This window comes from Agelaius tricolor, unplaced genomic scaffold, assembly GCF_023055355.1.
Source record: "Agelaius tricolor isolate 1412-34295 unplaced genomic scaffold, bAgeTri1.0.p SCAF_30, whole genome shotgun sequence".
Lineage (NCBI taxonomy): Eukaryota > Metazoa > Chordata > Aves > Passeriformes > Icteridae > Agelaius > Agelaius tricolor.
Window position 1 is genome coordinate 6775186 of NW_027269290.1, and position 26671 is coordinate 6801856.

A 26671-nucleotide genomic window follows, 5' to 3' on the forward strand; every position below is an offset into this window, starting at 1 on the left:
TCGGGGCTCGGCTGGCTCGGCCTGTGCGGGCGCTCGGGGCCCGGAGCGGCGGCGGGAGCGCGGCGGGGCCGGGGGCGCTCGGGCCCGGGGCGGCGGCGGGACGGGGCGGGGGGAGCCCGGCCGGGCCGTGAGGGCGCGGCGGAGCCTGGCGGCGGCGGCGGAGCGGCCTGGGGGCTCCCCCCGGCGAGCGCGGGCCGAGCGGGCCGGGCCGGCGGCCGTGGCGGGGCTATGATGAGCCCGCTGCGGGGCTCCGCACCCCCGCGTGTCCCCCAGGCAGGTCCGGCCCGCGGCTGAGAACCCCCCACCGGCGGTGAGTGCGGGCGGCGGGGCTCGGCGGGGCGGGCAGGCCCGGGCCCGCCCCTTCCCCCGCGCTGGGGCTGCGCCGGGCCGGGGAGGGCCGGGGCGGCGGCGGCGGGGCCGGGCCCGAGCCCCGGTAACGGCCCGGCCCGGCGGGCTCCGCTCCCGGCGGGCTCCGCTCCGGCCTTCCGGGCGCTGCCCCGGGGGGAGGCTGGGCCTGCCGCGGTTGGGTTTCCCACCGAGTCTGTTTTTACAGCGCCTAGGAAACAGGCCTGGGCACGGGATCGGAATTCTCGCAGGGTCTTCCCACTTCCTGCGCTCCCCCCATCCTCTGTATTGTTTTCTCCCAGTGCTGGGGTTTTTTTAGCCTGGAGAAAACGCGGCTCGGGAGTGACCTTATCGCTCTCTGCAACTCCCTGAAAGGAGGGTGTAGCCAGGTGGGGGTCGGGCTCCTCTCCCGGGTAACGAACGGCAGGACAAGAGCACGGAGTGTTGAGCTGCGCCAGGGGAGGTTTAGGTTGGACAATAGGAGGAATTTCTCCACTCGTTAGACACTGGAACGGGCTGCCCAGGGAGCTGGTGGAGTCACCGTCCCTGTAGGTGTTTGAGCAACTGGACGTGGCACTGAGCGCTCTGGTCTGGGTGACAGGGTGGTATTTTGTCACCAGGTTGGACTCGATGATCTCAGAGGTCTTTCCAACCGAATTGACTCTGTGATTCCTCTCGTGTCCTGGGACTCCTTTAGCGAGCTGGATAAAGAGCCGTGTGCTTCTCAGATGCAGTAATCTGCACAGCCTGGCTCGGTGATGCCCTTAGGGCAGCACTTACAGAGGTTCCCTTCCTCAGTGGTGGGCACCACATGGTGCTCAGAAAAACACCGGATTTTTGTCATTCTGGGTTTTGTGAGATGGAGGATCTTGTCCATCCCAACCTGCTGCCCCTTACGAGTTCTCCTCTTCCTTTCCAGGTATGGCCTCACAGCTGCAGGTGTTCTCCCCTCCGTCAGTATCCTCGAGTGCCTTCTGCAGTGCCAAGAAACTGAAAGTGGAGCCGTCTGTCTGGGATGTTTCAGGACAGAGCAGTAGTGACAAGTATTATACCCACAGCAAAAACCTCCCAGCAGCTCAAGGGCAAGCCAGCTCCTCTCATCAGGTAGCCAATTTCAGCATCCCTGCCTACGACCAGAACCTCCTTCTCCCCGCTCCCTCCGTCGAGCACATCGTGGTCACCGCGGCCGACAGCACCGGCAGCAGCGCCACAGCATCCTTCCAGAGCAGCCAGACCATCACCCACAGGAGCAACGTTTCTTTGCTGGAACCATACCAAAAATGTGGATTAAAAAGGAAAAGTGAAGAGGTTGACAGCAACGGTAGTGTGCAGATCATTGAGGAACATCCACCTCTCATGCTGCAAAACAGACCTGCGGTGGGAGCTGCGGCCACGACCACCACGGTCACCACGAAAAGCAGCAGCTCCAGTGGGGAGGGAGATTATCAGCTGGTCCAGCATGAGATCCTGTGCTCTATGACCAACAGCTATGAGGTCTTGGAATTCCTGGGACGAGGGACGTTCGGGCAGGTGGCGAAATGTTGGAAACGTAGCACGAAGGAGATTGTAGCCATCAAAATCCTGAAGAACCACCCTTCGTACGCCCGGCAGGGCCAGATCGAGGTGAGCATCCTGTCTCGCCTGAGCAGTGAGAATGCTGATGAGTACAACTTCGTCCGCTCCTACGAGTGCTTTCAACACAAGAATCATACATGCCTTGTCTTTGAGATGCTGGAACAGAACTTATACGATTTCTTAAAGCAAAACAAGTTCAGTCCGTTGCCCTTGAAGTACATCCGGCCCATCCTGCAGCAAGTGGCAACTGCCTTGATGAAGCTGAAGAGCTTGGGTCTGATCCACGCTGATTTGAAGCCAGAGAACATCATGTTGGTGGATCCTGCACGCCAGCCCTACAGAGTGAAGGTGATAGACTTTGGGTCAGCCAGCCACGTGTCCAAGGCCGTGTGCTCCACGTACCTGCAGTCACGCTATTACAGGTAAGCACTGCCCTTGCTCCCTGAGCCAGGTCAGGCTGATCCTGCTGGGGGCTCCTTCTGCAGACACTGAGCTTCCCTGTCTAACCCCAGCTGAGGGGCAGCAGGAAATCATCAGCTCTGCATGTTTCCTGGAGATTTCTTCTGAAAGTTGGATGTAAATAAATAGAATGTCTGCCTTAGGGTCGCCTAATCTGCAGCCCAGCACCTTCCTTTCCCCCCCGGATCAGTGCACTGAGTGATTTTATCCTGTCCACTGGCTTGTGACACTATGAAGTGGCAAACTGAGAAGTGCATTTGAGGTTGTCTGCTATGATCTGAAACTAGTCCATTAACCTTGGACATTTAGAAGGGAGAGAAGTCAAAGGGATGCCAATTTCTATTCGCTTTTGTTTCTTCTGATTCTTCATCTTTGTCTGAGCCCCCTTCAGGAGCACATGACTTCCTGTGTCAACCCTGGCTAAGTCATGCTTTCATGAGACCTGCAGCTCCCTTACAGCAGTGATGAGAAAGATCTCAGCTTCCCTTAGCAATATGTGGAGATGTCTTCTGCCCTACTCCTGCCCAAGAATTAAAACTAAATTATGGCCAGAAACGTTAAAACTCAGAGACTGTGCGTAAAGCAAGCTGGGCTGTTTCTTTCAATTATTCCTCCAGCTTGGCTCTGTTAAGTCTGTATTTGAATTTAAGTAGCAGCAGACTTCAATAAATGGATGCAGCAAGAACTTCTGGCTTCAAAGGGCCGTGCAGAGTCTGCTGTGTTGTCAGGGTTGCTTTGGTGGAATGTGAGCTCACTGGACGCAAAACTCAGAACTAGTATCTAGTCCTTCCAGCTGGGACCAGACAGGACTGAGACACTGCGCCCCACCCTGTGTCTCTGCCCTGTTTGATGTCTTCCCTGGCTGCTCACTTCAGTTTTAAAGCCTGGCTTATTGTAGGTTTGCTCTGTTCATCCCTCACGCTCCCTGTGTGCTTGCTCCCTTTGTTTTTGTGTTGTTTTTCTTTTTAACTCCAACACCCAGTACCAGCTTTCCATGACATTCCTTTCATGTGATACAGACTTAATCCATTGCTCATGATCTTTGCTCAGCTTGTTGGCACCAATCTTTCCAATTCCAAACTATTGATTGGTATGGTTTTATTTTGTAATCCAGTTGTCCCCTGTGCCCCCAACTCTGTAAAAACACCCACTCTCTAAAATGCATCATCAGTTTTGTTGTTATTGCATGGAAAGAGGTGACCAGTGGTCAAGATTCTGCTCTATCTGACTTGCCACATGTCTCAGCAAAGCAGTTTGGGGAGGCCCATGGTGCTCTCCATTTTCTGGTATCTCAGAAAACAGATTTAGCTGAGGAAAAGCAGTGAGGGGTGATAAGAATCTTCCAGGGGCTGCAGGGAGGGAAATTCCTGCTCCATCTGTGTGTGGGGCTCTGGACTCCAGCCCCTTCCAGCTCCCTGGGGTGACTGACTCTGCCAGAAAGGCAAATAACCTGGGATTAGGTGGCGTTGGACTGTCTGCTTGGCTGGAGTGAAGAATGCTGTGATGTGGAAATCTAGTATTTAGTGATGTGTAATTAGTCAAATGGTGATGATTACTAAAATCCATAATCTAGGAATTTACAGAGATGGTGCAGAAACCAGCTTGTTGTGGGAGAACTGGATTGCTTTACCCATATTCACATTAAATTAGTGTTCAGATGAGTTCCTAGTTGGAATTTTTTTCAATGCTGTGTTTAATGAAAGAGCACAGACCAATTCTTCCTATGGTTCTCTGTCAGCCGTTAAAAAGAAACTTCTCTGTGCTCACCTTTTAGCTTTCAATCCCTGTCACTTGGGTAACCTCTGCTGTGGAAAGATCCCTTTTCCACAGAAACTGCTGCTGCCTGACCCCACTCAGGAGGGGCAGTTCTACTGCTCACACTTCAAAGACTCAGTAGAAGTGCCCATGAAGAATTCTTTGGCTCTGAAGCCCATCATGGAGTAGGAGTAGATCAGCTCTCTGCAGTGAACGATTCCTGGGGCAGTTCTAGGATGTTTTTGCAGTAATTCCTCACCTGAAAATGAGAGTACCATCCTCAGGTTGCTTTTGTTCTTGTGGAGGACGAACAATGGAAGGAAACAGCATGCAGAAATAAAAAATCCCTGCAGTACTGATCTCCCTGCTGCACAGAGTGAGGTTTACTCATGTCCTGTGTTAAATGTGAGTGCAGCCATCCTGGCAGTTTTACTCAGCTCCCTGCCTCCTGGTGCTGCCTGCAGGCCAGTGTGGAGCACAGACTGTGGGACTGGACAATTTGGGCCATGAGAAGGTGGCCCTGAGCACTGGGGGAGCTGCAGGGTGCAGGAGTATCCATTTCTCACCTCTGCTTTGGGCTCCATGACCTACTTCTGTCCCAGCCATGCTGGCCTGGGGAGCAGCAGTGCCTCTGCCAAGTCTAACTCTGCTAATCCAGCTCTGAGCTGGCCCTGCTGCTCCCTGCATTGCTGCACTTGCACAGGCTCTGTGTTCCCACCATCCCTAAGCACAGGTGTAAGCATGGAGTGTTTGGAAATGCTGGGAGGGAGTCAGGCTTGCAGTTTTCTGGGGCTGCTGTGTGCCCTTTCTCTTCTGAGAGTGCCTGAGTGTGTTTGTCAGCTTTGGGAGGCAGTGCTTAGCAAGCATCTGTGCAAAGAGTGTTGTTGGTTTTATTTCAAAGAGCTTAAGATGGTAAAATCACTTTAATCTCTGGCAGAGCAGCTATGGAAGTGACCTCTGCCTGCTGTCCTGGTTCAGCTCACATCTCATAAGGCTGCTAATTGTAGTGATGTAAGAGGAGATGAGAGAAATTCTGATTTCCCAGCCCTGTCCTGCAGTCAGAGTGAAATCAGGTGGCTCATGAGAAGTTCATTTATTTAGTTGCAGGGATTAAAATACAAGACTTGCTATCATCATGGTATTGAGATTTAGGAATATGTGAGTCTGTTCCATCCTGGAGTGAAAGACCAACAAACTGCCACCAGTCTCTATTTCCTTTGGAACTGGTGGGGAGTTTTTAGCACACTAGAGAAGGATTAGCATGCTCTGTATATTCCACAAGCCATCTGCAGTTTAGTTTGTTTGCCAGTCCAAGTGCAGCATGCTTTATATGACAGGTCTGGGTCCTTTCTGAGCTGGATATTCCTACATCAGGATAATCAAGAGGGGCACTACAGTTTGCTGATGGTGTCTCATAAAGTAATGGCAAGGGGGGCTCCTGTGTAAATGTATGAATTGTACTTTTCCTACTGGTGAAGAAAGAGAATCCTCTGGTTTGCACCTCTTACTTAGCCTGTAGAAAGCTGTATCCATTCTAGCATATTTCCTTAAAATATAAATGTTGGCAGGAGAGTCAGCATTCAAATATCAGCTACTGCTCATACTTGCACAATCATTTATATTTTCACATGTGAGAAACCTTTCCAAAGTCAACAACTGCCAGGAGCAGCCAAACAAAAAGGTAGAAACAGATCAGTGTTGAGTGGAGAGTGTCATCATGCCTTAGCTTGAACAATCTATTATTCTGATTACTGAAGGTGTGTCATGGCTCTGGTTTTGGGGGCTCAGACATAATAAAATCTGGGTAATAAAGAATAAATGTGACCTCACAGCAACAGTGAGGTTATCTTTTTTATAGAATCCCAGACTGGTTGGAGTTGGAAGGGAGCTTAAATCTCATCCCACCCCTGCCATGGGCAGGGACACCTTCCACTATCCCAGGCTGCTCCAAGCTCCATCCAGCCTGGCCTTTCCTGATCCTGTGCTTTCTCAGGTGCCCTGAGCAGCTGGGCTGAGTGTCTCTGTTGTGTAGACACCTGAAACAGAAGGTGTCTCTGTGTCAGCACTGCACAAAGGGTGATTAACTGGGGAGTCACTCTTGCCATGGATGAGCAGCTGGGAGGCTCAGGAGTTGAGCAGGGTGAGTGTCAATTTTACTGACACCTGTACATTATGCAAGCCCTGGTTTTTAGAATTCTGTAGAGGGATCAGAGCTGGTTTCAGAGCCTTTTTTAACAACTGAAGCATCCATAGTGAAACACCAGGAATGCCACACAAGCCCTGGGGCATGACCAGGAAATGGATAGCCTGGAGTTTAGGGCTTTTCTGTCTTCCTTTGCTCTTGTGTTAGTTATTCACGATGAAGGTCAAGGCTTTTGTATTTCCTGTACTTTCCAGGGTAAATTCCCACAGCAGCTCACCTGGGGTTTGCAGCACCTGGGGTTTTGTGCTCTATGCAAATGTGGGACCAGAATTTCTCCTGCCGGAACAGCCTCAGTTTGTTTCAGAACTCTGTGTAGGTGAAGAGCTACACTAAAACATCCTTCTGTGTTATGAGTCAGCTCCAGACAGAAATCTCCCTGAAATTCCAACCTGTTAGAGGAGCAAACCCTGCTTGGAGTGTGAGGTTTTTTTTATCACCTCCCCGTAAAGGCTGGGCCAGACAGGTACATTTTGCATTAGGTGTGGTTGAGTGCACAGAAACCTGAAACACAACCTCCAGCTGGGCTCTCTGCATCCATTTTAGACTCGAAACTCTCTGAGCAAACCCTGCATGAAAACCTGCTGATGGAAACCCAGCTGCTCTCTGAGGGGCTCCTTTTCCTGGCTCTGCAGGTGCTCTTCTTCCCCACATGAATCAGGCAGCCCCCTGTAGATGCTTACCCGGGGTCTCAGGACCTTCTCCTAGAAAAGTCTCTGTTGGCCAGAGTTTTTCTTCCCAATTCTGGTAGGATAGGCTGGGCTAGATGATCCTGAAGGTCTCTCCATAATTCTGTGATGCTGTGTGCTGTCTCAGGGACACCTCACACGCTGTCAGGTGTAATTAAACTGATTACTCAAGGAGTAACTTTATGCAACTGTGATATAAAGGCCTCCTAGGATTTGGGGGGCCACTGTGGTAATAAAAGAATCCACCTAAGTGAAAAAAAGGTTGGGATCCATCAGGCCACCCAAGGAAACAACTTTAAAGTGAATAATTTATATTCACACAGATTTTCTTGTGCATGGAGGGGCTTTACTCAGAGTGGTTTACAGGGGAGAAATTCAGCTTTCAGTAAAAGATTTTTTCTTTCCTTTTCCCTTCCCAGAGCTCCCGAGATCATCCTGGGTTTGCCGTTCTGTGAAGCCATTGACATGTGGTCACTGGGCTGTGTCATAGCTGAGCTCTTTCTGGGCTGGCCTCTGTATCCAGGAGCATCTGAGTACGACCAGGTGAGAGCACTGGGGGATGTGGGATCTTCACATTAAACCTTGATTTTTCTGTGTTCAGACTCTCCTGAAACCCCCATGTCCTCCAGCAGCTTTCATCAGTGCACATTGCTGCTGTCTGAGCTCATTTTCTCTCTGTGATATTCCCATTGTCTCTGGGCAGGGAGCACAGAGTTCTGTGTGTTTTCACTTGAGCTGAGTGTATCCTGTCCAGAAAAAGGGGCCAATTTGCAGTTAACCCCTGGTTTCCAAACCCAGGAGCTGTTGAACCCCTTCCTGCCAAAGCAGAAGCGAGGTGTGTGTGTCCTGGTGTGAAACACTCTCTGTAATTGCACCATGAGGGCACTTTTTCCATGTGGGGACAGAGCAAGCCTATCATTCCTGCCCTCTTAATACCTACAGCAACCCTCAGTTTTTATGCAAAGTGTGAGCCTCAAGCTGTCTTTGGAATCCAAGGGCAAGACTCTGAGAGGCATCTTGAACTAATTAGTCCTTTCTGTGGATACTTGGCATTATTACCTGGCCTAGTCAGTGCCTATAAAAGGACAAAAAGTCTATGAGAGGGGTTTTTTTTCAGAGTAGCTTTTCCACTGGGGTTTTTACGGTGGGATCTTGTTGCAGTGCTTGGTATGGTTTTCCTTATGTGATAAAATACATGAAAACTTACTAAGTGTCTCACTTGTGTCTTCCCAGCACTGTAAATTTCCAGAGGAAACACAGTGGTACCTTAATGAGCACAATGAGCTAGAAAGTAGCTGGGGTAGGGCCTGGTGGTTTCCTTGTGCACTGAGTTTTGTGTAATTTCTGAGAACCTTATCTGCTGGTGTAGGTGGCTGGGGAGGAGCTGCTTTTTCCATTGCTTAATGACAGGATTTTGCAGCCCTCTGTGAGGTGTGACTTCATGGGGCTCATTTTGATGTCTGAATTTCCCTTGAAGACTGAAGATGACTTGGCTTTCATTTTTTTTTTGAGATTCTGCAGCAGCAAGTGAAAGTTGAGGTGGAACTTGTGAGAAGACCTCTCCAGGAATGAGTTCATGGGCTGGGCTGGGATTTACAGCTTTTTTTTTTTAAACACCCTTTGGCTCTGAAGCAAAAGTTTGTCCTGTAAAAATAGAACTGCTACCTGAGCTATCACATAGATAAAAGAAATATTCACATGCAGACACTTGGATCCACCTTGGCTTAATTGAAAAGTGAGCCCATAAATTCTTGTGATCACAAGCTGTGACAGTGCCCTGCTTTGGCACAGTGCCCTAGCAGGAGTTTGGCAAATAAGAAATGCTAAAGAGCTGTAAATGGTCTGTAATTGATGGTTTGATCAAGGCATAGTTACCTTAACGCTGTGGAGTTTTTGATACATTTGCTATTTTCTTTCCTTTTGAGCATAGCTTTTTAATCGTTATCCCTTTACCAGTGTCTTATCAATACCACCACAAGGATTCAGGTGCATCTTTCAAAATTCTGAGCCATTTTTAACATGTAAAAATAACTACAGTAAATGTGTTTGAGGATATTTGGTCTTGGTTTCTTGGTCAGTGAGAGCTTTGCCACGATGTTATTCTGAAATTGTGTGCCTAGCATATTGCGTAGGCAGGCACAGCAATGTTGCTTGGATAATCATGCCTTTAATTATTTATACATACATGATAAATTCTGTGGTATTTTTTCCTCAAAATGTCTATTTCTTACACTCTTTAATGTCTTAAAAGCCTACAGTCTGCTTGCATATACATTAGCAAAAATATTTCCATAAAATAAGAAAGATGCATTTAAAACCTGAAATTTTTGCGTGGTTGCAAAAGTGGCTTTATAAATACTCGAGTTGGTCCCTTTAATTTTGCAGTTTTGCATATCTGGGCAGTCTTTCTTTACAGGTAATTTCCTATTAGCTGTGAACAAACCTGGCTGTTAATTACCCCATTAGCTGTGAATTCTGTATGGTGGGAGTCCTCACTTTTGTGATTTTCTTTCCCAGATTCGTTACATTTCACAAACTCAAGGCCTTCCAGCGGAGTATCTTCTCAGTGCAGGAACGAAAACAAGCAGGTTTTTTAACAGAGATCCAAATTTGGGATACCCACTGTGGAGGCTCAAGGTTTGTCTGTCTCTCCCATCCCCAATTCTCTTTTGTTCACTGAGGATTTGATAGGAATTCCCACCCAGTTTTGCGTGCTGTGCAAACGCTGTGAGTGAGGATTGGCTTTGGAGCGTGGCTGGGGGGGGTCTGAGGTTTCAGGAGCTGTGCAGAGCTCCTGGTGCTGCTCTGACAAAAGCAGCAGTGATGATAGCACCAGCCAAGGGTGGGTGTTCCTCACTGAGATAATGGCTGCTTATTATGGGCTGCTCATTCCCAGGGAAGTGTGTCATCTTGTTGTCATCTCCTGACAATCCAGCCAGTAAAATATGGAGTATTTTGTGGTGGGTTTGTTAGTTTATCAGGAATCTGGTTTTGGGTTGGCAGAGGACAGGAAAGAATGGGATTTAGGCCTGATTTGCCTCTGAGCAGCAAAAAGAAGGGAAATTTGCCTTTCTTCTTTGTAGAAGAGGGATTTAAAATATTTATGGCCTCTTTCTAAATCAGAAACCTTCAGTTCTTCTGGCTAATGCACTACCCAAGGCAGCCTTGAAATGAAGTCATGCTGTTGTTAATTCAGCTTTGCAGTGAATGATCTTTCCAGCTGAGGGAATGGGATCCCAGGGCTCTTTGGTTTGACCTGCTGGTGTGTGGTGTGTCTGAAAGCAGCAATTGATCATCCGCCTCAGCAGTTTCTTGCTGCTTTTTCCTTATCAACACACAGTATCTCAGTTTATACTAATGTTTTCTTTTGTAGACCCCAGAAGAACATGAGTTGGAAACAGGAATAAAATCAAAAGAAGCTCGGAAATATATATTCAACTGTTTGGATGATATGGCGCAGGTGTGTGGGGATCTTGGGACACAGATAACTCATTAATTTTCCACATATAATTAAGTAACTTTCATTTTTTGGGGGATCTCTAAAAATGAGGCTCCTGTGCCCGAGCACCTCTTCCACTGCCAGTTCAGAGCACTGATGGAAGTTTACAGTGGTGCCAATTTGCATCAGAAATCAGTGGATTAAAACCGGTCAAAATGTTAATTATAAACCTGTTTGAAATGTTTTGTGTTGCCTCAGTGTGTTAGCAGGAGTGTGCCCAGCCTGTTCCCAGTATAGTAGAGCAGTAGGAGAGTGAGCCCCTTCAAATGTGTTTGTAGGATTAAACCTCTTCTGAGACTTTGGAAATAGCGACAAGAACTACAGATCATTCTTATTTTCATTCTCTTTTTAGAGGTAAAATGAAGGAATATCCGAGTGGTTTAAATATCATGAGGTCTTAAATCTTAAATATCAATTTTCTGTTGCTTTTGTAGCTGTTACCATCAGGTTACATCTGTGCAGAGAAGGTGGAATCATTCTGTCTTGCCAGCCCCTTATATTCCCTTAGATTCCCCCAAACCATGAGGGCATTTTGGCAGTGAGTGGAGAATGAAGCCTGCTTGGTCCCTTTGAATAGACCCAACTCCCTGTTGAGAAGAGAATTCCATGTGCAAGTTGGACTTTCTCTCCTAGAACGAGCAAGGGAAAGGCAGTGTTAGCACTGTAATGCCTGAAATTGGTCTGGCTAAGAGACAGAAATGCCTGAGAACTATTTCTGTGTGATGTGACATTATTGAACTGTTAGCAGCAGTTAATGTGATGCTTGTGTGAACTGCTCCCATGTGATTTTCCAGGTGAATATGTCTACAGACTTAGAAGGGACCGACATGTTGGCAGAGAAGGCTGACCGAAGGGAATACATTGATTTGTTGAAGAAAATGTTGACAATTGATGCAGATAAGAGAATTACTCCACTGAAGACTTTGAACCATTCGTTTGTTACAATGGCACATCTGCTGGACTTCCCCCACAGTAACCAGTAAGCTCCCTTGGATGGGCTGTTTTGTTCCAGGATTTGCTGGAATCACAGAGCAGCACTTCCCAGCTCTCTGTCAGGGCTATTTTCTGCAGTTCCTGGCTGATCTGAAAATAGCCATGGCATGTGTAAGGAATGGAATGTTCATAAGCTTCCTTTTCATGTTTTAGGACATTCTTTGTTGGTTTAAAAGAACCTAAACCTAAAGCACGTGCATAAAGTTGGGAATCTGTCACATCTGTGTCCTGCTTTTACAAATCTAATGCCTTCCTTCTGTCATTCTGTTCCAGTGTGAAATCTTGCTTTCAGAACATGGAGATCTGCAAGAGAAGAGTGAACATGTATGATACAGTGAACCAGATCAAGAGCCCTTTCACCACTCACATTGCTCCTAACACAAGCACAAACCTGACAATGAGCTTTAACAACCAGCTCAACACAGTACACAACCAGGTATGGCATCTTTCACCTGTTTTATCCTAATCAAAGACAAGGAGTAGGCTGATTTGGTGCCTTCAGGCCAAAATTTAAACCACTCTCCAAAATTCATAGTCCTGTCTCAAAGTCTTAATTTCCAAAACTCAGACCAAGGAGCCTCTTTACTTCATGTGTTGAAAATTTCTCACTTCAGCGACATAAGTTAATTGGGTGCAATTAATGTCTTTTGTTCTGTGTTGTCTAAAGCTTTCTACCTCAAACATTTTCCAGGTGCTTTCCTCCTAGTTTTATGTTGATGGTTCCTGTTGTTTTATAACAAAGATAAAATTACAGGAGATAAGTGATTTTTTGTTTGTTTTTCTAGGCCAGTGTGTTGGCTTCCAATTCCACTGCTGCTGCTACTCTTTCCCTGGCCAACTCAGACGTCTCCCTGCTCAACTACCAGTCTGCCCTGTACCCCTCCTCTGCAGCCCCAGTGGCAGGAGTGGCTCAGCAGAGTGTTTCCCTGCAGCCTGGAACCACCCAGATCTGCACACAGACTGACCCCTTCCAGCAGACCTTCATTGTTTGTCCCCCTGCTTTTCAAAGTAAGCCAAGAACCCTTGGTGTGATGCTGTTAGGGCAGGAAGAGTTGTGATTTGCACTAAACTGAGAAAAGCCTGACTAGAGCAGAGCTCTCTGTGGGTGTCACACGGGGCTCTTGCATCAGATGGAGGTGCAGAACCAGGTCAGACGTGTGCAGGCAGCTTGATTCCCTTCCAGGTCGTGCTGGAACAGGTGACAGGACCTTGCCTGCCTGGCTTGCAGGCTCCAGCTGGTTGCTCAACCAGTTTTTCCCCCCAAACTGAACACAGCAGCATTCCACAGAAAGCAGGGAACAGAGGAGCCAGACCTGCCTGAAAATCAGTGTGTCTTGCTTGTTTGTTATCTCAACAGTAAACATCTGGTGTTTGGGCCTCAGTTGACAGCCCTGATGCAGGTTTTTGCCACCAGCAGATTGTCACAGGTTGTGGGTCAGTGAGCTCAGCACAGGCAGCTCTGTTCATGCCTCTGTTCATCCTCAGGGTTCTGTAGTTATGCTGACTCCTGGGTTGTCTTAGTCTGGAAGGTTATTTGTGACATGGGAACTGATGGTGTAAGGCTTGAACTTCAAACTTGTCTGAAGCAGGTTGGAATTGGGAGTTTGTGTCACTGTTTCTGCAAACCAGACTCCACAGAGCTGAGCTGTCCATCATGGCCCTGTGAGATCCCAGGGTGCAGAAGTTGATGTTCAGCTGGTGTTTTACTGGGATTTTGTCAAAGCCTTTCTATCCTTTAATCCCACCCTATCCCCTGCCCTTATTTAGTAAGAATTTGATTTGTGGAAACAAATGAAAGAATAGTGCTACAGCTTAGTGATGTGTCTTGTCCTCCACAGCTGGACTTCAGGCAACTACAAAGCATTCTGGGTTCCCAGTCAGGATGGAAAATGCTGTCCCAATTGTGCCACAAGCACCTGCAGCACAGCCACTGCAGATCCAGTCTGGAGTTCTCACACAGGTAAAAAAACCACCCCAAACCCCTCATAGGCTCAGCTGCAATTCCACCATCCAGGAGAACCTGCCTGAGTGCAGGGGGTTCTCAGGACACACTGAAATGTTAAATGCAGGTCACTTCTAAGACAGTATTTTCTTGTTTGTTTTGTTTTTCTGGAATATTTAAAGTCTGAACTATTTTATGTCATGTGCCTCCCTGGTTTTAGGAGTTTGATTTAATAATGGGAATCAATATGTGGTTTTCAGCTGCTAAAAACAGGCTGTGTTTTTCAGGCATGGACACTGCCTGTAAGGCAGTGCTGGTCATTTTTGCCTACACTTTAAAAACGTGGCAGGAGAAATCATTGCTGTGAGAAGTGAGATCCCGGTAAACAGAGGTGACAACACAGATTACTCATGCTAAAATTTCATCTTTAAATCAACAAAATTATTTCTGAATCCTTCTCAGCTAGTTACATTCTTAGTGTGAATTAATGTGTAGCAATGACATATCTATTTCTGCAGTTTGCAGCTTAAGCAACATACAATACCAAAATTCACAAATCTTTCTAAAAATGCTGTTTTAAATATTAGTAATGTGTCATAAATTAAACCCATTTTAATTTCCAAAAAGTAATCCTTTATTGTACAATAAGTGCCTGATGATTCAAAAGTTTTATTCATTGAAAATTTGTAGTTGCCTTTATAATTAAGTGCATTTTTATTTATTTGCATAGTTTTAGTTTCTGCTGGCATTAACAAGTACTCTGTTAGTTTTACTCTTCAGGCAGCATATTGCACTTGCAGACCTTGTAGAGGAGTAATTTTTAGTTTGTTCAGTCCAAATGTTTAGGTGGCATTCTGTGATTGCTGGTTTCTTTAGCATTAATGATACAGGCCACAGTATCCAAAAAGCAGAACCCACTTGAAGGCCCACCTGAATCCAAGAGTGCAAATTGTACACCAAGAATCTAATTTAAATTAGACATTTGATGGACTAATACATGTCTGGGTGGTTTCATCATGGATAACTTTGCTCTTTCATGACACCAAAGACCTGCTGTGCCTTCCATGAAATCCCATAGTTTACCTTTTCTCAAGAGTTCTGTGTGTGGATTTGAAGGTCTGACAGCAAGTGCAGGGAGCTGCCCAGGGTGCACTGTGCCATGGCTAGTGCAGCATGGCTGTCACTTGCCCTCTGGGACCCAGTAAAGTGCCAGTAGCTGAGCTCACTTTGACTTTTGAAATGTGTCATCAGAGAGACATCCCCTCCCCAAATTTTTCCCCAGCTCATTTGGACTTTTGAACTGTGTCATCGGAGAGGTCCTGTCCCCAAATTTTTCCCCAACCTGTTTTGCCTTTTGAACTGTGTCCCTGGACTGGAGATTCCCAGTTCCTCGTGCTCTCCTGGGGCCCTGCAGGTGCCTGTGGAGCAGTGCAGGCTCTGGGTGTTGGTGCTGGTGTCGGTGTCGGTGCGTCCCTTCCCTCCCGGCCCTGCCCAGCGCACTGACCTGCACTGACCTGCCTCAGCTCATGTGTTTCACTCACTGCCTGATCTACATTTCAGGGAAGCTGTACACCACTAATGGTAGCAACTCTTCATCCTCAAGTAGCCACCATCACGCCGCAGTATGCGGTGCCCTTTACCCTGAACTGCGCAGCCGGCCGGCCGGCGCTGGTCGAACAGACGGCTGCAGTACTGGTAATTGCCTCCCTTGATTGTGTTCACTAACTGAGTTTTTGTTTTAACTTAGACTTGCAGAGGGCATGGAAGCATGTGCCATCTTGTGGCTGTGTTCTTGCTACATCTTAATGTCTTGTTGTTTTCCTCCCCAACATTGCTGAAGCACTGTCTGACTCTGACGTTTAGTGTGGCTCTGTAAAGAATCCAGATCCATTGACTATTACCTTTGCTAGCCTAGTATTGAAAGCTCTTCTAAACTAGACCCTAGAAGAGTTGTAATCATTCTTGTTCTTCACTTACTCTCCTATCTTTGCCTTTTGATTGTGGAATACAAAGGAATCAGTCTTTAGCTTGACTCTGCTACAGGTACCTGGATGGCCAGAATTTGACCTACTTGGCAAGTTAGCTCCATATATTGTTTGCAACACGTGTAAAGCTGCTTTGTATGGAGAAATGTTTCAGATCATTAAGCACAGGCTAAAATCCCTAATGACAGCAAATCCTTTAATGTATTGCTCTAGCAGTTGATTTCTCTTAACCTCTGTTGAACACTGACAATAATTTTCTGGCCTTTTGTTATTTATAGCCAATCGCACGTAGCTTGCTTCATCCAGATAAAGATTCTGTTCCTCACAGATACTTTCAGTTGATATGTATTTCTTGGTTGAAATTAAAGGTGAGCTCTAGTATCCAAAATGGCAATAGCTAGCTTTTAGGTCATTTGGAACAATTTTCAAAAAAGGATGGGGGAAAGGAATGAACACACCTTTAAGAAATGTACGTTTGCAAAATTGTCCTCTTCTGTATTCTGGCACCTGCATCAGAACAACTTTGCAAGTGCCACAAAGAAGTCATTGTAAAACTCCAGAATCAGATCAGTGAAGCTTATGAAAACATTGCAGTGCACTGAAGTGCTGGTATCCTCACATGTCTTTCAAAGCACATTCCATTGTGTGAACCATGTTGTTTCTTGTGGCTTTGAAGTGGTAGTTTGAATGTCATTTTCTTCCGAGAGGGAGACCTCTGCTGAAGTGGAATTTGCTCGAGTCATACCTGTCCTGAAATTTAAACCCACTCATTTGAGTTCTTGTGAACCAAGTGAGCTGCTCCCTGGTTCTGGGGATGGGAAGGCAGGAGAGTGGGGTTCTCCTGGTCACAGCTCTGAGCTAAACAGACCCAGGGGTGCTTCTTCTTTCCTCCTGTTGAATTTTGATTGCTGAAAGGCTGCAATCTGGGCTCCAAAAACAGCAAGGGGTGACTATAGCAGAGCTTGGGACCCAAGTGAGTTGTTAGTGATGTTTTCCAAAGTGTATTTGGGCTTTGATTCAACAGGCAAATTCTGTTCTGCTGTGTGTGTGCAGTGGACTTGAGGTCCAGCTCCCCTGTACAGCAGTGGAGATCAGAGCCGGCTGTCTCCAGACTCCGAGCCTGCATTCTGAGTTTCTCTGGAGGACTTGACTAGTTCTGTTTGGATTCTGGGAGCCTTTGGCGTGAATTTGCTCACCTTTAGTGCTTCCAACACTTCTCCCTTGCTGCTTCCCCTGAGTTTGCATTAGCCATTTGCTAAGCTTTGCATATTTTTGTCCTTCCTCTGTCAAAACAGTTCGTCGCTTGGAAGGCCCGATTTCTGCCTCTCATTGGGAATTTATATCTTGCTGTATTAAACTCTCTGCTTTGTCTTGTGCAGGTGTTGGCTTTTGGAAAGACGCATGGTGTGACTTTTAACATATTTCTCTTTTTATTTTTTATTTTTTCAATGTTATTGTTATTATTATTATTATTCTGCTTATGTTGGCAGAGGTTTTAGCAGCTCTCTGCTTTGAAGGCTTCTTGTTCGGAACTGGTATTTATTTGTACTAAGTGGATCTGTTACTTGCAGAAATACTGAATTTGAAACAACAGATTTTGCAGTTTAAGCTGCAGGAGAGAAAGCCATATATTATCAAAATCATGGAAATATTATGCTGTCAAATTTATTTGGAACAGCGATAATATTAATGAATTGAACCTGCCTTCATGTAACCAAATTATCTCTCAATGTGGCTTTTCTTAAATGCTTCAGCTGAGGTGGGTGAATTTCCACAATAATGACACCATGTCAGCTCTCTCAATGTGAGCCCTGCAAGGCAGAAAAGCAGAAAGGACCAAATTGGTTTCATATTTTGGGACCTTTCAGCAGAACAGTGGTGTGAGTTTACATTCACCCAGAGTCCCAAGCACTGCTGCTGCACCTGGCAGTGCAATGCCTGGCTGCATGTGCAGCACAGTATAAACACTTTTTTCTCCAGGTGACAGCAGTGATAAAAGAGATCAGCAAAATGTTGGGGAAGCTCATGTCTCTGATTTTCTTGTCCTTGGGAAAACATGCAAGGATGAGCTGTATCTCTGCAAGCTAACAATCCACCCTGGTGCATTAATTGCTTGGACAGATCTCTGCCTGCCCCTGCAGGAACTGAAGCCTAGTGATCCTCGTGTCTGTGTTTGTTGTTTTGCAGCAGGCCTGGCCGGGGGGAACCCAGCAGATCCTGCTCCCTTCCACCTGGCAGCAGCTCCCAGGGGTTGCTTTGCACAACTCTGTCCAGCCTGCGGCTGTGATCCCAGAGACCATCGGCAGCAGCCAGCAGCTGGCTGACTGGAGGTAGGGACTGCAGGAGCTCCAGCTCCCTGCCAAGTGGGAACACATCCATCACAGAGCCCACAGTGTCTCCCTTCCCCTCAGGGGCTCGCTGCAGCTCCTGGTTCCTGCAGTGGAGTCATGGGATTTGCGTCTCTTGTTTCTTCTCTGCTCCAGGAATGCACATTCCCATGGAAATCAGTACAGCACTCTCATGCAACAGCCATCTCTGCTGACCAACCACGTGACATTGGCCACAGCACAGCCTCTGAACGTTGGGGTTGCTCATGTTGTGAGGCAGCAGCAGAGCAGCAATGTGCCAGCAAAGAAGAACAAGCAGCCAGCACCGAGCACAGCCAAGTAAGGATTCCATTGCTTCCTTTCCCAGTCCTAGAAATGCCACGAGTTTGTTTGTGGAGGTTGCCTTTTTGGTATGAAAAAAGCATCTCCTGATCATAGAGGCATTGAAGGTGTAACTTTATTATGCTACAATTGCATTTAAAGATGTCTTGGAAAAAGCCTTTGTGCTGTCGTCACCGATTTAAATGATATTAATTTCAGTGAGTGCAAGGACATGGTTGACCAAGTGCTTTGCTGGTTTTACACTCCTGGGGTGTTGGTGCCATAGCAGTGCAAGTGACAGAAGTGTTGGATGAGGGGTGGCAGTTTCTGGCAGTGTTCAGGTGGTTCAGTCCCATTCAGAGCATCCCTGAGTGCCTTCTCTGGCCGTGTCTGTGGCACTTGGCTCTTTGAGTGTGTGCACTGAGGTTCTGTTCATGTTCACGCTTGTATGTTCCTAATGCTGTTTGTCTGAGCTGGAGCTGAACCCTGCTGTGCTTTCCCTGCAGGCCCAGCTCGTCTCTGGAGCCTGTGCCCACCCAAGTGTACTCTCTGATTGGGAGCAGCCCCCTGCGCTCCACCTCGTCCTCCTCCAACGTGCTGGTCCCCGTGCAGGAGCAGCACCAGCCCATCGTCATCCCCGACACTCCCAGCCCCCCTGTCAGCGTCATCACCATCCGCAGCGACACTGACGAGGAGGAGGACAGCAAATACAAACCTGCCAGGTGGGCTGGTCATTGGGCTCTGCTGGGCTCAGCTCATGCAGCAGGGAGAGGGGGGAGCACGGGGTGTGAGCCCCGGGCAGGCTCAGAAGAGCTGCATGAGACAGAATATTCCCCATCACATCTCTGTGTTGTTGTGCCTGCTGTTAATCAGAGTTTTAATGGACAAGGAGGGAGGGTGTGAAATCCCAGAGGGAGATCTGTAATCTGGTGGGCAAAGCTAGAACATTTCCCATTTGTATTTTGTCTTTTTCCCCCTGCAGTTTGGGTATGAAGCAGAGATCCAACGTCATCAGCTACGTCACCGTCAACGACTCCCCTGACTCAGACTCGTCCCTGAGCAGCCCCTATGCCCCAGACCCCCTGTCCTCGCTCAGGAGCACTGGGGGGGCCCTGGAGCTGCCCAGCAGAGCTGCTGCTGACAGCTCCAGCTCCCGCACCATCATCGTCCCACCCCTGAAAATGCAGCTCAATGACTGCATCGTAGCCACCCAGGCTTCAGGTGGGTATCTCAGGGTGCTCTCCTGTCCCTGTCACACATTCATCCTCACAGTTTGGACTTGCCTTGGTCTGTTTTCATAGTCATTGATAGATTTACCTTTCATTTACATTTGGCTGCATTTAGGAAGATCTGTAACCATTCCTGATGGTTTCTTAGTCACATTTGAAATCGTAATTAAAGCAAAGTCTCTGTGACAGAGTCAGTTTGGTGCCTAGAGCTGTGGGAAGGGGAGGAGTGGACTGAGCCTGTGGCATCTTGCAGGCATCCTGAGCAGCAGCAGCAGCAGCAGTAAGAGCAAGCCAGTGGCCTCAGTGAGCGGGCAGTCGTCAGGATGCTGCATCACACCCACGGGCTACCGCTCCCACCGCGTGGTCACCAACGGCGTGCAGCCCCTCAACCTCAGCCAGGTGAGCCCACCTGTCCCTGCTGCCTGGGGCTGGTTCACAGCTGCTTCAGGAACCTCTGAGGCAGGGAGGAAGGCTGGCTTGCAAGAGGATCAGTAGTTGCAAGCGCTAGTTCTTGGGAGCTGGTTCTGTCCTGGGGTGGTGCAGGGTAGGACAAGTGTAGTTGTCTCCATAGTCTCTCTTTGTGCTCCTTGTCACACCTGAGTTACAGCAGGTCCTTCTTGCCACTCAGGAGGGTGACACCAAGGTCCAGCTGTTGAATTAGAGTAACTTTGAAGGCACAGTATGAGGAAATTCTTTAGTTCTTTACCTTTCTCTAGACCTCACAGAGTTCCAACCAGTAGATTAAGACTGAACTTTCTCTTTCAAACTAACAATTGACACCCGACATCTTTGAATGGTTCAATTCAAAGATTGGTTTCACTTTTTTTGTGTCAGGACTTTTGATCTCTGGGTCACACTGCAGCCCCTCTCAGAGGAGAGAGAATGTTGTTACCCCTGCAGTTCACTTCTGCCATGGGCACCAGACAGGTTTTCTGGTGCTAAAACAGGGCAGCCCTGCTTCCACCCTCCCAAGGTGCAGAGGAGTAGATGCATGAGGAGTTCTGGGTCAGATCTAGGACCTCCCTCACTTACCCAGCTGTGGCAGTTTGCCCCATTGCAGAGGAAAGGTGTCACCGCTGTCCCCATGGAAGTGCAGTCACATTCTCAGATCTGCGGGAGGGCATCACGAGGAGGGAGGATCTGCAGCTGTGTCAGGGGGGATGGAGGTGTCCATTGGGGGCTCTGGCTGCCCCTTGCTCACCTGAGCATGACCACTAACCTCATTTACTCCCTCCCCTTGCAGAACCAGCAAACCACAGTGCTGGCCTCCCAGGAGAGAAACGGCAATGCTGTCCCACGCCGGCAGCAAGCTTACGTGGCCCCCCTCACGTCAACGATTTCTCAGGCTCCCTACACGTTCCAGCACAGCAGCCCAGTGCATCCCCACCTGGCAGCAGCCACGGCCAGTGCCCACCTGTCCAGCCAGCCCCACATGTACACTTATGCCCCCAGCACTGCTGCCACGCTGGGCTCCACCACGTCCATCGCCCACCTGTTCTCCCCGCAGGGCTCGTCGCGCCACGCCACCTACGCTGCCCACCCCAGCACCCTGGTGCACCAGGTCCCTGTCAGCGTGGGGCCCAGCCTGCTGACCTCTGCCAACGTCCCCCCCGCCCAGTACCAACACCAGTTCGCTCCCCAGTCCTATATTGGTGCTTCCAGAGGATCTGCTATTTACACTGGATACCCGCTGAGCCCCACCAAGATCAACCAGTACTCCTACTTGTAGTTGCCAGTGAAGCGCTGTCCTGCGAGGGGCCTGAGAGGCTGGAGAGGATTTCAGGTGAACCTTTGCCTGGGAGTGACTGCCTGGTTCGTGTTTCTCCCTGATCTGGTTGTATGTTGTTCCCAAATGTCTCTGGTGAGTTCAGTCACTAACTGAGCAGCATGCTTTGTTACCAGTACGAGGGTCACTAATTAAGTTTTTAAAATTTTACTTACTTTTTATAGATGCTTTTAAAAAATTCATGGTCACGTTTATTTAAAATTGTTCTGTTGTGCTAATCAAAAGGGGTGTCAAATCAGTGTCTCAGAAGACAGATCCTGATGTCTTTTTTAACTTGTGTAACTTAAACAAAAAGATTTGCAGATTCTATTTTAGCAGCTTGCACAAATCCACGTTGCCACTAAAAATGTGCATGTTTATCTCATTATGTTGCTGGGGCAGTTTTAAAATCAGATTTAACATTTCGACATCTGTTCTGTAATTCACTTTGTCTTTAACAAATTGCTGGTTCTGAAAAGCCATTACATCTCCATATATGTTTCTGTCAAAGGTATTTTGTTTACTCCTCTGCTTTGTTTAAGGACTGGTAGAGGCAGCTGCCTTATGCCAGCAACACGATACATTCAGGAGTCCTGTAAACCCTGGAGTCTGCTTTGTTTTCTCGAAAATTCTCCATAACCCAGCTGAATTTTTGTTGTGTTTGTTGCAGAATTCTTCTAAGTGGTTCAAACTGTATTCAGGATCTCACTGTGTGACAGAGCTCAGTAGCTCTGTCAGAGTGGTGTTGTTGTCTCCAGTTGAGAGTGAATAATGCAGCATTGCTCTAAAATTTGGTTTCTGCAGCTTATTAGATGCTGGCCCTATAATGGAGCTGGATTCCTTCACAGAAGCACAGGGCTTTGCTTTGTTCTGTTTTTCTTAATGTTTTTGCCTCACGTGATTCATTTAGGAGGGAGATAAATTTGAAATACAATGAAACATCACTGTATTGATGTGTACAGCTTTTTATACTCCTGTGAGCGTATCCTCCTGGATATGTCAGCAGCTACTCTAAAGCGCTCTTAATAAGACTTGTAAACAGTACGTGCATGTAGGAATTGCAAGGAAAAAAAAAAAGAAAAAAACAAGACAAAAAAAGAGAAAGAAAAAGAAAAAAGGAAAAAAAAATCCAGATTTTAAAGTTTATTACTGAATTTAAAACTATTTTAGAAGTTTTGTATTGGTGGTGTTTTAATATTTTACAGAAAATGAAATATGTACATATTGATTAGAAAAATATAACAAGCAAAACTTCCTGCTAACCCCAAATGTTCTGTCTTTGTAATCAAAATGTGTAGTGATTATACTTGAACTCTGTACTTAGTGTTTGTCTAATTCTTAAACGTTCCTGGGGATGGAAGTGTTGTATCCTTTGTATTTAAACCAAAATGAATTGATTCATGTTGGAATGTATGTGATATAATGCAATGGTTAGAGCTCATCACTGTAGCACTGAGAGAGGAGTAGAGCTTCACGAGAGGAAAGGATACCTTGGATTTGTTTTGCACAGGTATGTGTGATGAAGAGTTGTTTGGTGTGTCCCCTTATTGTAGTGCCTTAAATGATGATGTAGTGTGACTAGAGTTTACAGTGAGCTTGCCTTACGAGGGACCAGCAAGCCCCCGTCGAGTTGAAGCAATTCACCCACCCAGCTCCCCCAGCCAGAGCAGCAGGATGGTGCAGAGCCCTCTCCCTGTCACCGCTCTCATCCCAGCTCCGTTCTTGTTCCCAGTGAAGCGACGTCCCCTCGAAGCTTTCCCTTGAAATGGCACATGTACTGTTAGTGTCTGTCAGTGCATTTCGGATAAGGTAGTGCTGGGAATGCATTGGAATGTTTAGTCTAATATTGCAGAAGTGATTAAATAACGTGCAATCACTTTTATTAGGTTTAGTGTAGCGTTACCTTCCCCCACAGGAATAGCAGATGTGTCGTGTAAAATATTGCTAGCTTGGTGATAGAATATTTATACCAAAGAGAGCCTGCTGTAAAGCACATAATACCATTAAAAAGTTTTATAGCTACTGCTAATGTGGAGTTGTTGGGAAGGTCTGTCAGCTGTAGCCCTAGTTAGTGTTCAGAGGAAATACTCACTTTGGATAATCAGTGCAGGTTTTGGACTACACTTTGTTTCCTTGGGTCCCTTGTACCAGGAATTATTTCTCATCTAACACATAGAGTATCTTGTCCAAAAGGATGATATAAACTGGTTTGAGCGGTCGCGTAACTGCAGCAATAAGAGGTTTGGTAACCTTGAACCCCAGTTTATGTTCCGTCCCAGTGGGAAGGAGGCCAGTCCTGACCTGGCTGTGGCGAGAAATGCCCAAACCATTTCTGCAAGCCCACGTTCCTGCTAGAAGGAAGCCTGGACTGGCCTGAGGTGGAGGGACCAGGGAGGGCTGGAGGGCTGTGGAGCTGGGCGGTAGCGTTAGCCCCCGTTGATGTTCAGTGTGTTTGTAGAGAACCAACCTTGCTGTGCCACATCGTTGCTGCAAACGATGCTGTTTGTTGCTGTAGGCACTTTGTTGCTTTTTTTGACATTGCTTGTGTTCAGTACTTGCCTTGAGATACCTCTTGGGTACAGAGTTGTGCCTTTCCACCAAAAGGCAAACCAAGCTCCAACTCCCCGTTTCACAAATAGGACTTCATGGAAAACACTTCACTAACAGGAAAAAGAAAAAAAGACCTCTAGCAAAATCTGCTAATAATTTTGAGAACTTGCCCACTTTCCCTTAGAAACAGCAGCTTGTAATGTCCATTTAGAGGACCTTGGAACAGAATTAATCCCAATCAAATGTATTCCCTAAGCACGGTGTCATCTCCTCCACTGCCTGAGTTTCCAGAAGTCTTGGAACAGGGAGGATGAGACGGAAATGATGTAGGTAAAATCAAACGTGCTCCATTTGGAACAAGCTGTCAAATAATACCCCAAAATTCCTCTGTGATACACAGCAAACCCCATCCCAGCAGGGCCCCAGTATATGATGCCCAATTTAGGTGTATTGTGTTCTGCTCTAAGGAGATACATCCCTTCTTCCCTTGCATATCCAGCCTCAAATTGGGTTCAAGAATTGACTCTCCTCATTGTCAGAGCCTGCTACACATTTTTGGAGAGAAGTCTGCTATCTCTGGATAGGAATTGGCATCCTTTAATTTTCTTCACACCTAGTTTGGGATTCACCTTTGGAATATTTGATAGCCAGCTAGTGGTCCCAGCTGGGTTTGTCTGTGATTCTTGAGCTGTTCAATCAGTTTTCTCTTACCTGACCTGTATTTGCAGCTGTGATAGCCCCTGCAGAGGCAACTCCTGAGGCTTTCCTGCTTAGCACCTAATTGATGGGATGCAGTAATTTACCTCTGACTCAGCAATTTCTTTTAGTACATGAAACTAAATTGCTTCTAAATGACAGGATTGGCACAGCCCTGCTTTCTTTTTTTTAATTTTATTTAAACTTCTGAATGGTGCCGCATGTCCACATGGTTGTTTGTTGCTAAACTTTATATAATGTGTGATTTCAGATTCAGCTTGAACTATATCTATCTCACTACATGTAGCAGTACATTATATGTAATGTTAGTATTTCTGCTTGAATCCTTGATATTGCAATGGAATTCCTACTTTATTAAATGTATTTGATATGCTAGTTACTGTGTAAAATTTAACTTTCTTTTATGGTTGTGCTCTTCCTTTTTACAAGCCGCTAGATACAGGTAGTTTCTGACAATTACTGATCTATGTTTGTATTGCTGATGTACTTAGGGGGTATGTAAAAATCATTTTAACAAAAGAAATAGATATTTAAAAATTTAATACTAACTATATGGGAGAAGGGTCCATTGTGAAAACATAGTTTATCTTTGGATTCAATGTTTGTCTTTGGTTTTACAAAGTAGCTTGTATTTTAAGTATTTTCTACATAATATGGTAAAAATGTAGAACAATTGCAATGCATCAATAAAAAGGGTTAATTTTCTGTACTCTATTCATCTGGTCACTTGGTCTGTTAAGGGGGGTGGGAGAGGGGTTGGGGGTATCCAGAATGAGGTGTCGAAGGTGTGGGATGCAGATTTAGGGTATGGGTGGGGGATGCAGATTTGGGATGCAGATCCAGGGTATGGGTGTGGGTATGGGTGTGGGATGCGGATTTGGGATGTGAATGCAGATTTGGGATGCAGTGGCACTAGGTGGCACACTTGCTCTGCTGCAGTTCTGTGGCCCCAATCAGACCCTGCTCAGATCATCCCTGCCCGCAGCCCTGGAGCCCACAGCCAGTGCCCACAGAACCGCCCAGCTCAGCTGCATCCAGGGCATGGAGCTGCAGTGTCCATCTGTCCGTCCATCCATCCATCCATCCATCCATCCATCCATCCATCCATCATCCATCCATCCGTCCATCCATCATCCATCCATCCATCCATCCATCCATCATCCATCCATCCATCCATCCATCCATCCATCCATCCATCCATCCATCCATCCATCCATCCATCGTGGCCGGGCAGCCCTGGCTGCAGCCCTCCTGCAGTGCCATGTGTGGCTCTGTTGGATCAGGGATGCTGTAGAAGGGTGGATTTTCCTCTGAAGATCCAGTGGAAGAGGCAGCTGTTTCCTCTGGGAATCCAGTGGGAAAATAAAGCCTGTCTTGCTGTGCCCAGAGCCTCAGATTATATTCTAGCAGAAATGCTTGGCTCCTCCCAATGGGATGCTGTAGCTCTTACCAGTCATGCAGTGACATTCAATAGCTGTTATCAGCAGATGTCTCCCAGAAGGGAGGACTGAGTGTGGAAGAGATAAGGAAAACTGCCCACTGACCAGAAGACAGCTGCCAAACATGGCAAATAGAATACATCTTGCCCTGCAATCTGGGACACGGTGTTTTAATATTTTACAGAAAATTAAATATGTGTAGGCTTGGGGCCGGTAGCCGTGGTGCTGGTATTGCACTGGCACTGTCCCTGTCCCCAGAGGACAAACCCACTGCACTGGCTGATGTCACACAGGACATGTCACAGGGTTAATGAGATGTGGCTGCTCACAGCCGTTCCTCATTACCAGGAGTCAGGCAATCAAAGGAAAAAACAGCAAACGAGAAGGAAAATGCTTTTATTTGCTTCACTGACTGCTGACAGCACATCTGTGGTTCGTTACCTGCCAGCAAATAACTAAGGAGGTGTTTCCCACCCTGGATCCGCCTGGGGCTAAAACAGGGATTTTCTTCTCTGGGAAAGTAGTTTTGGAAAAACTCTGTTGGTCCGTGCTCACTGCCAGGCTCAGAAGAAAATAATGAAGTGACACAAGTAGGGAGCTTGGGGCAGGAGGACAGGAGGCTCTCCCCGAGCCTGTGAGTGACAGTGTTCCCCACCCTGGCTGCTCTCCGTGTTCCTGACGGAGATTTCAGCTCCGTGGGTGTCCTGGGAAGGCTTCCACAGCTCCAGAGGTTTGGTGGAGCCTGCAGAGCATCCCCTCCCAGCCCTGGCAGGCAGCAGGGCTCCAGGAGGAGCTCAGCACTCGCTGCAATGACGGCTGGAGCAGCAGGATGGGGGGGACCCCCTGACCCCCCGAGCTCTGGGGTGATCTCTGGCCACCCC

At 47.2% G+C, this 26671-nt stretch overlaps 1 protein-coding gene across 5 annotated transcripts; it reads left to right on the forward strand.

Moving 5' to 3' along the window:
- The first annotated feature begins 66 nt into the window (after positions 1 to 66).
- On the forward strand, positions 67 to 25065 carry HIPK1 (homeodomain interacting protein kinase 1). 5 transcript variants are annotated; one of them, XM_071450370.1, is made up of 16 exons: positions 67 to 310; positions 1265 to 2342; positions 7443 to 7566; positions 9541 to 9660; positions 10397 to 10483; positions 11317 to 11501; positions 11789 to 11951; positions 12301 to 12523; positions 13354 to 13475; positions 15018 to 15152; positions 17630 to 17772; positions 17926 to 18108; positions 18597 to 18812; positions 19073 to 19311; positions 19573 to 19718; positions 20827 to 25065. In XM_071450370.1, exons 2-16 carry the CDS (start codon positions 1267 to 1269, stop codon positions 21046 to 21048), a joined length of 3384 nt encoding a protein of 1127 aa, XP_071306471.1. In that variant the 5' UTR covers positions 67 to 310; positions 1265 to 1266; the 3' UTR covers positions 21049 to 25065. The 5 variants fall into 5 exon arrangements, with proteins under 5 accessions (XP_071306471.1, XP_071306469.1, XP_071306470.1 ...); XM_071450367.1 differs by having other exon boundaries at positions 68 to 310; positions 17633 to 17772; positions 20563 to 25065; XM_071450366.1 differs by having other exon boundaries at positions 69 to 310; positions 20563 to 25065.
- The last annotated feature ends 1606 nt before the right edge of the window (positions 25066 to 26671 follow it).

What these genes read in the sequence shown, in the direction of transcription:
- HIPK1 (XM_071450366.1), top strand. Translation starts at nt 1,267, where the DNA reads ATGGCCTCACAGCTGCAGGTGTTCTCCCCTCCGTCAGTATCCTCGAGT. An exon ending in TCAACACAGTACACAACCAG is followed by an intron (nt 11,952 to 12,300) that starts GTATGGCATCTT and finishes TTGTTTTTCTAG; the next exon opens with GCCAGTGTGTTGGCTTCCAA. An exon ending in AACAGACGGCTGCAGTACTG is followed by an intron (nt 15,153 to 17,629) that starts GTAATTGCCTCC and finishes GTTGTTTTGCAG; the next exon opens with CAGGCCTGGCCGGGGGGAAC.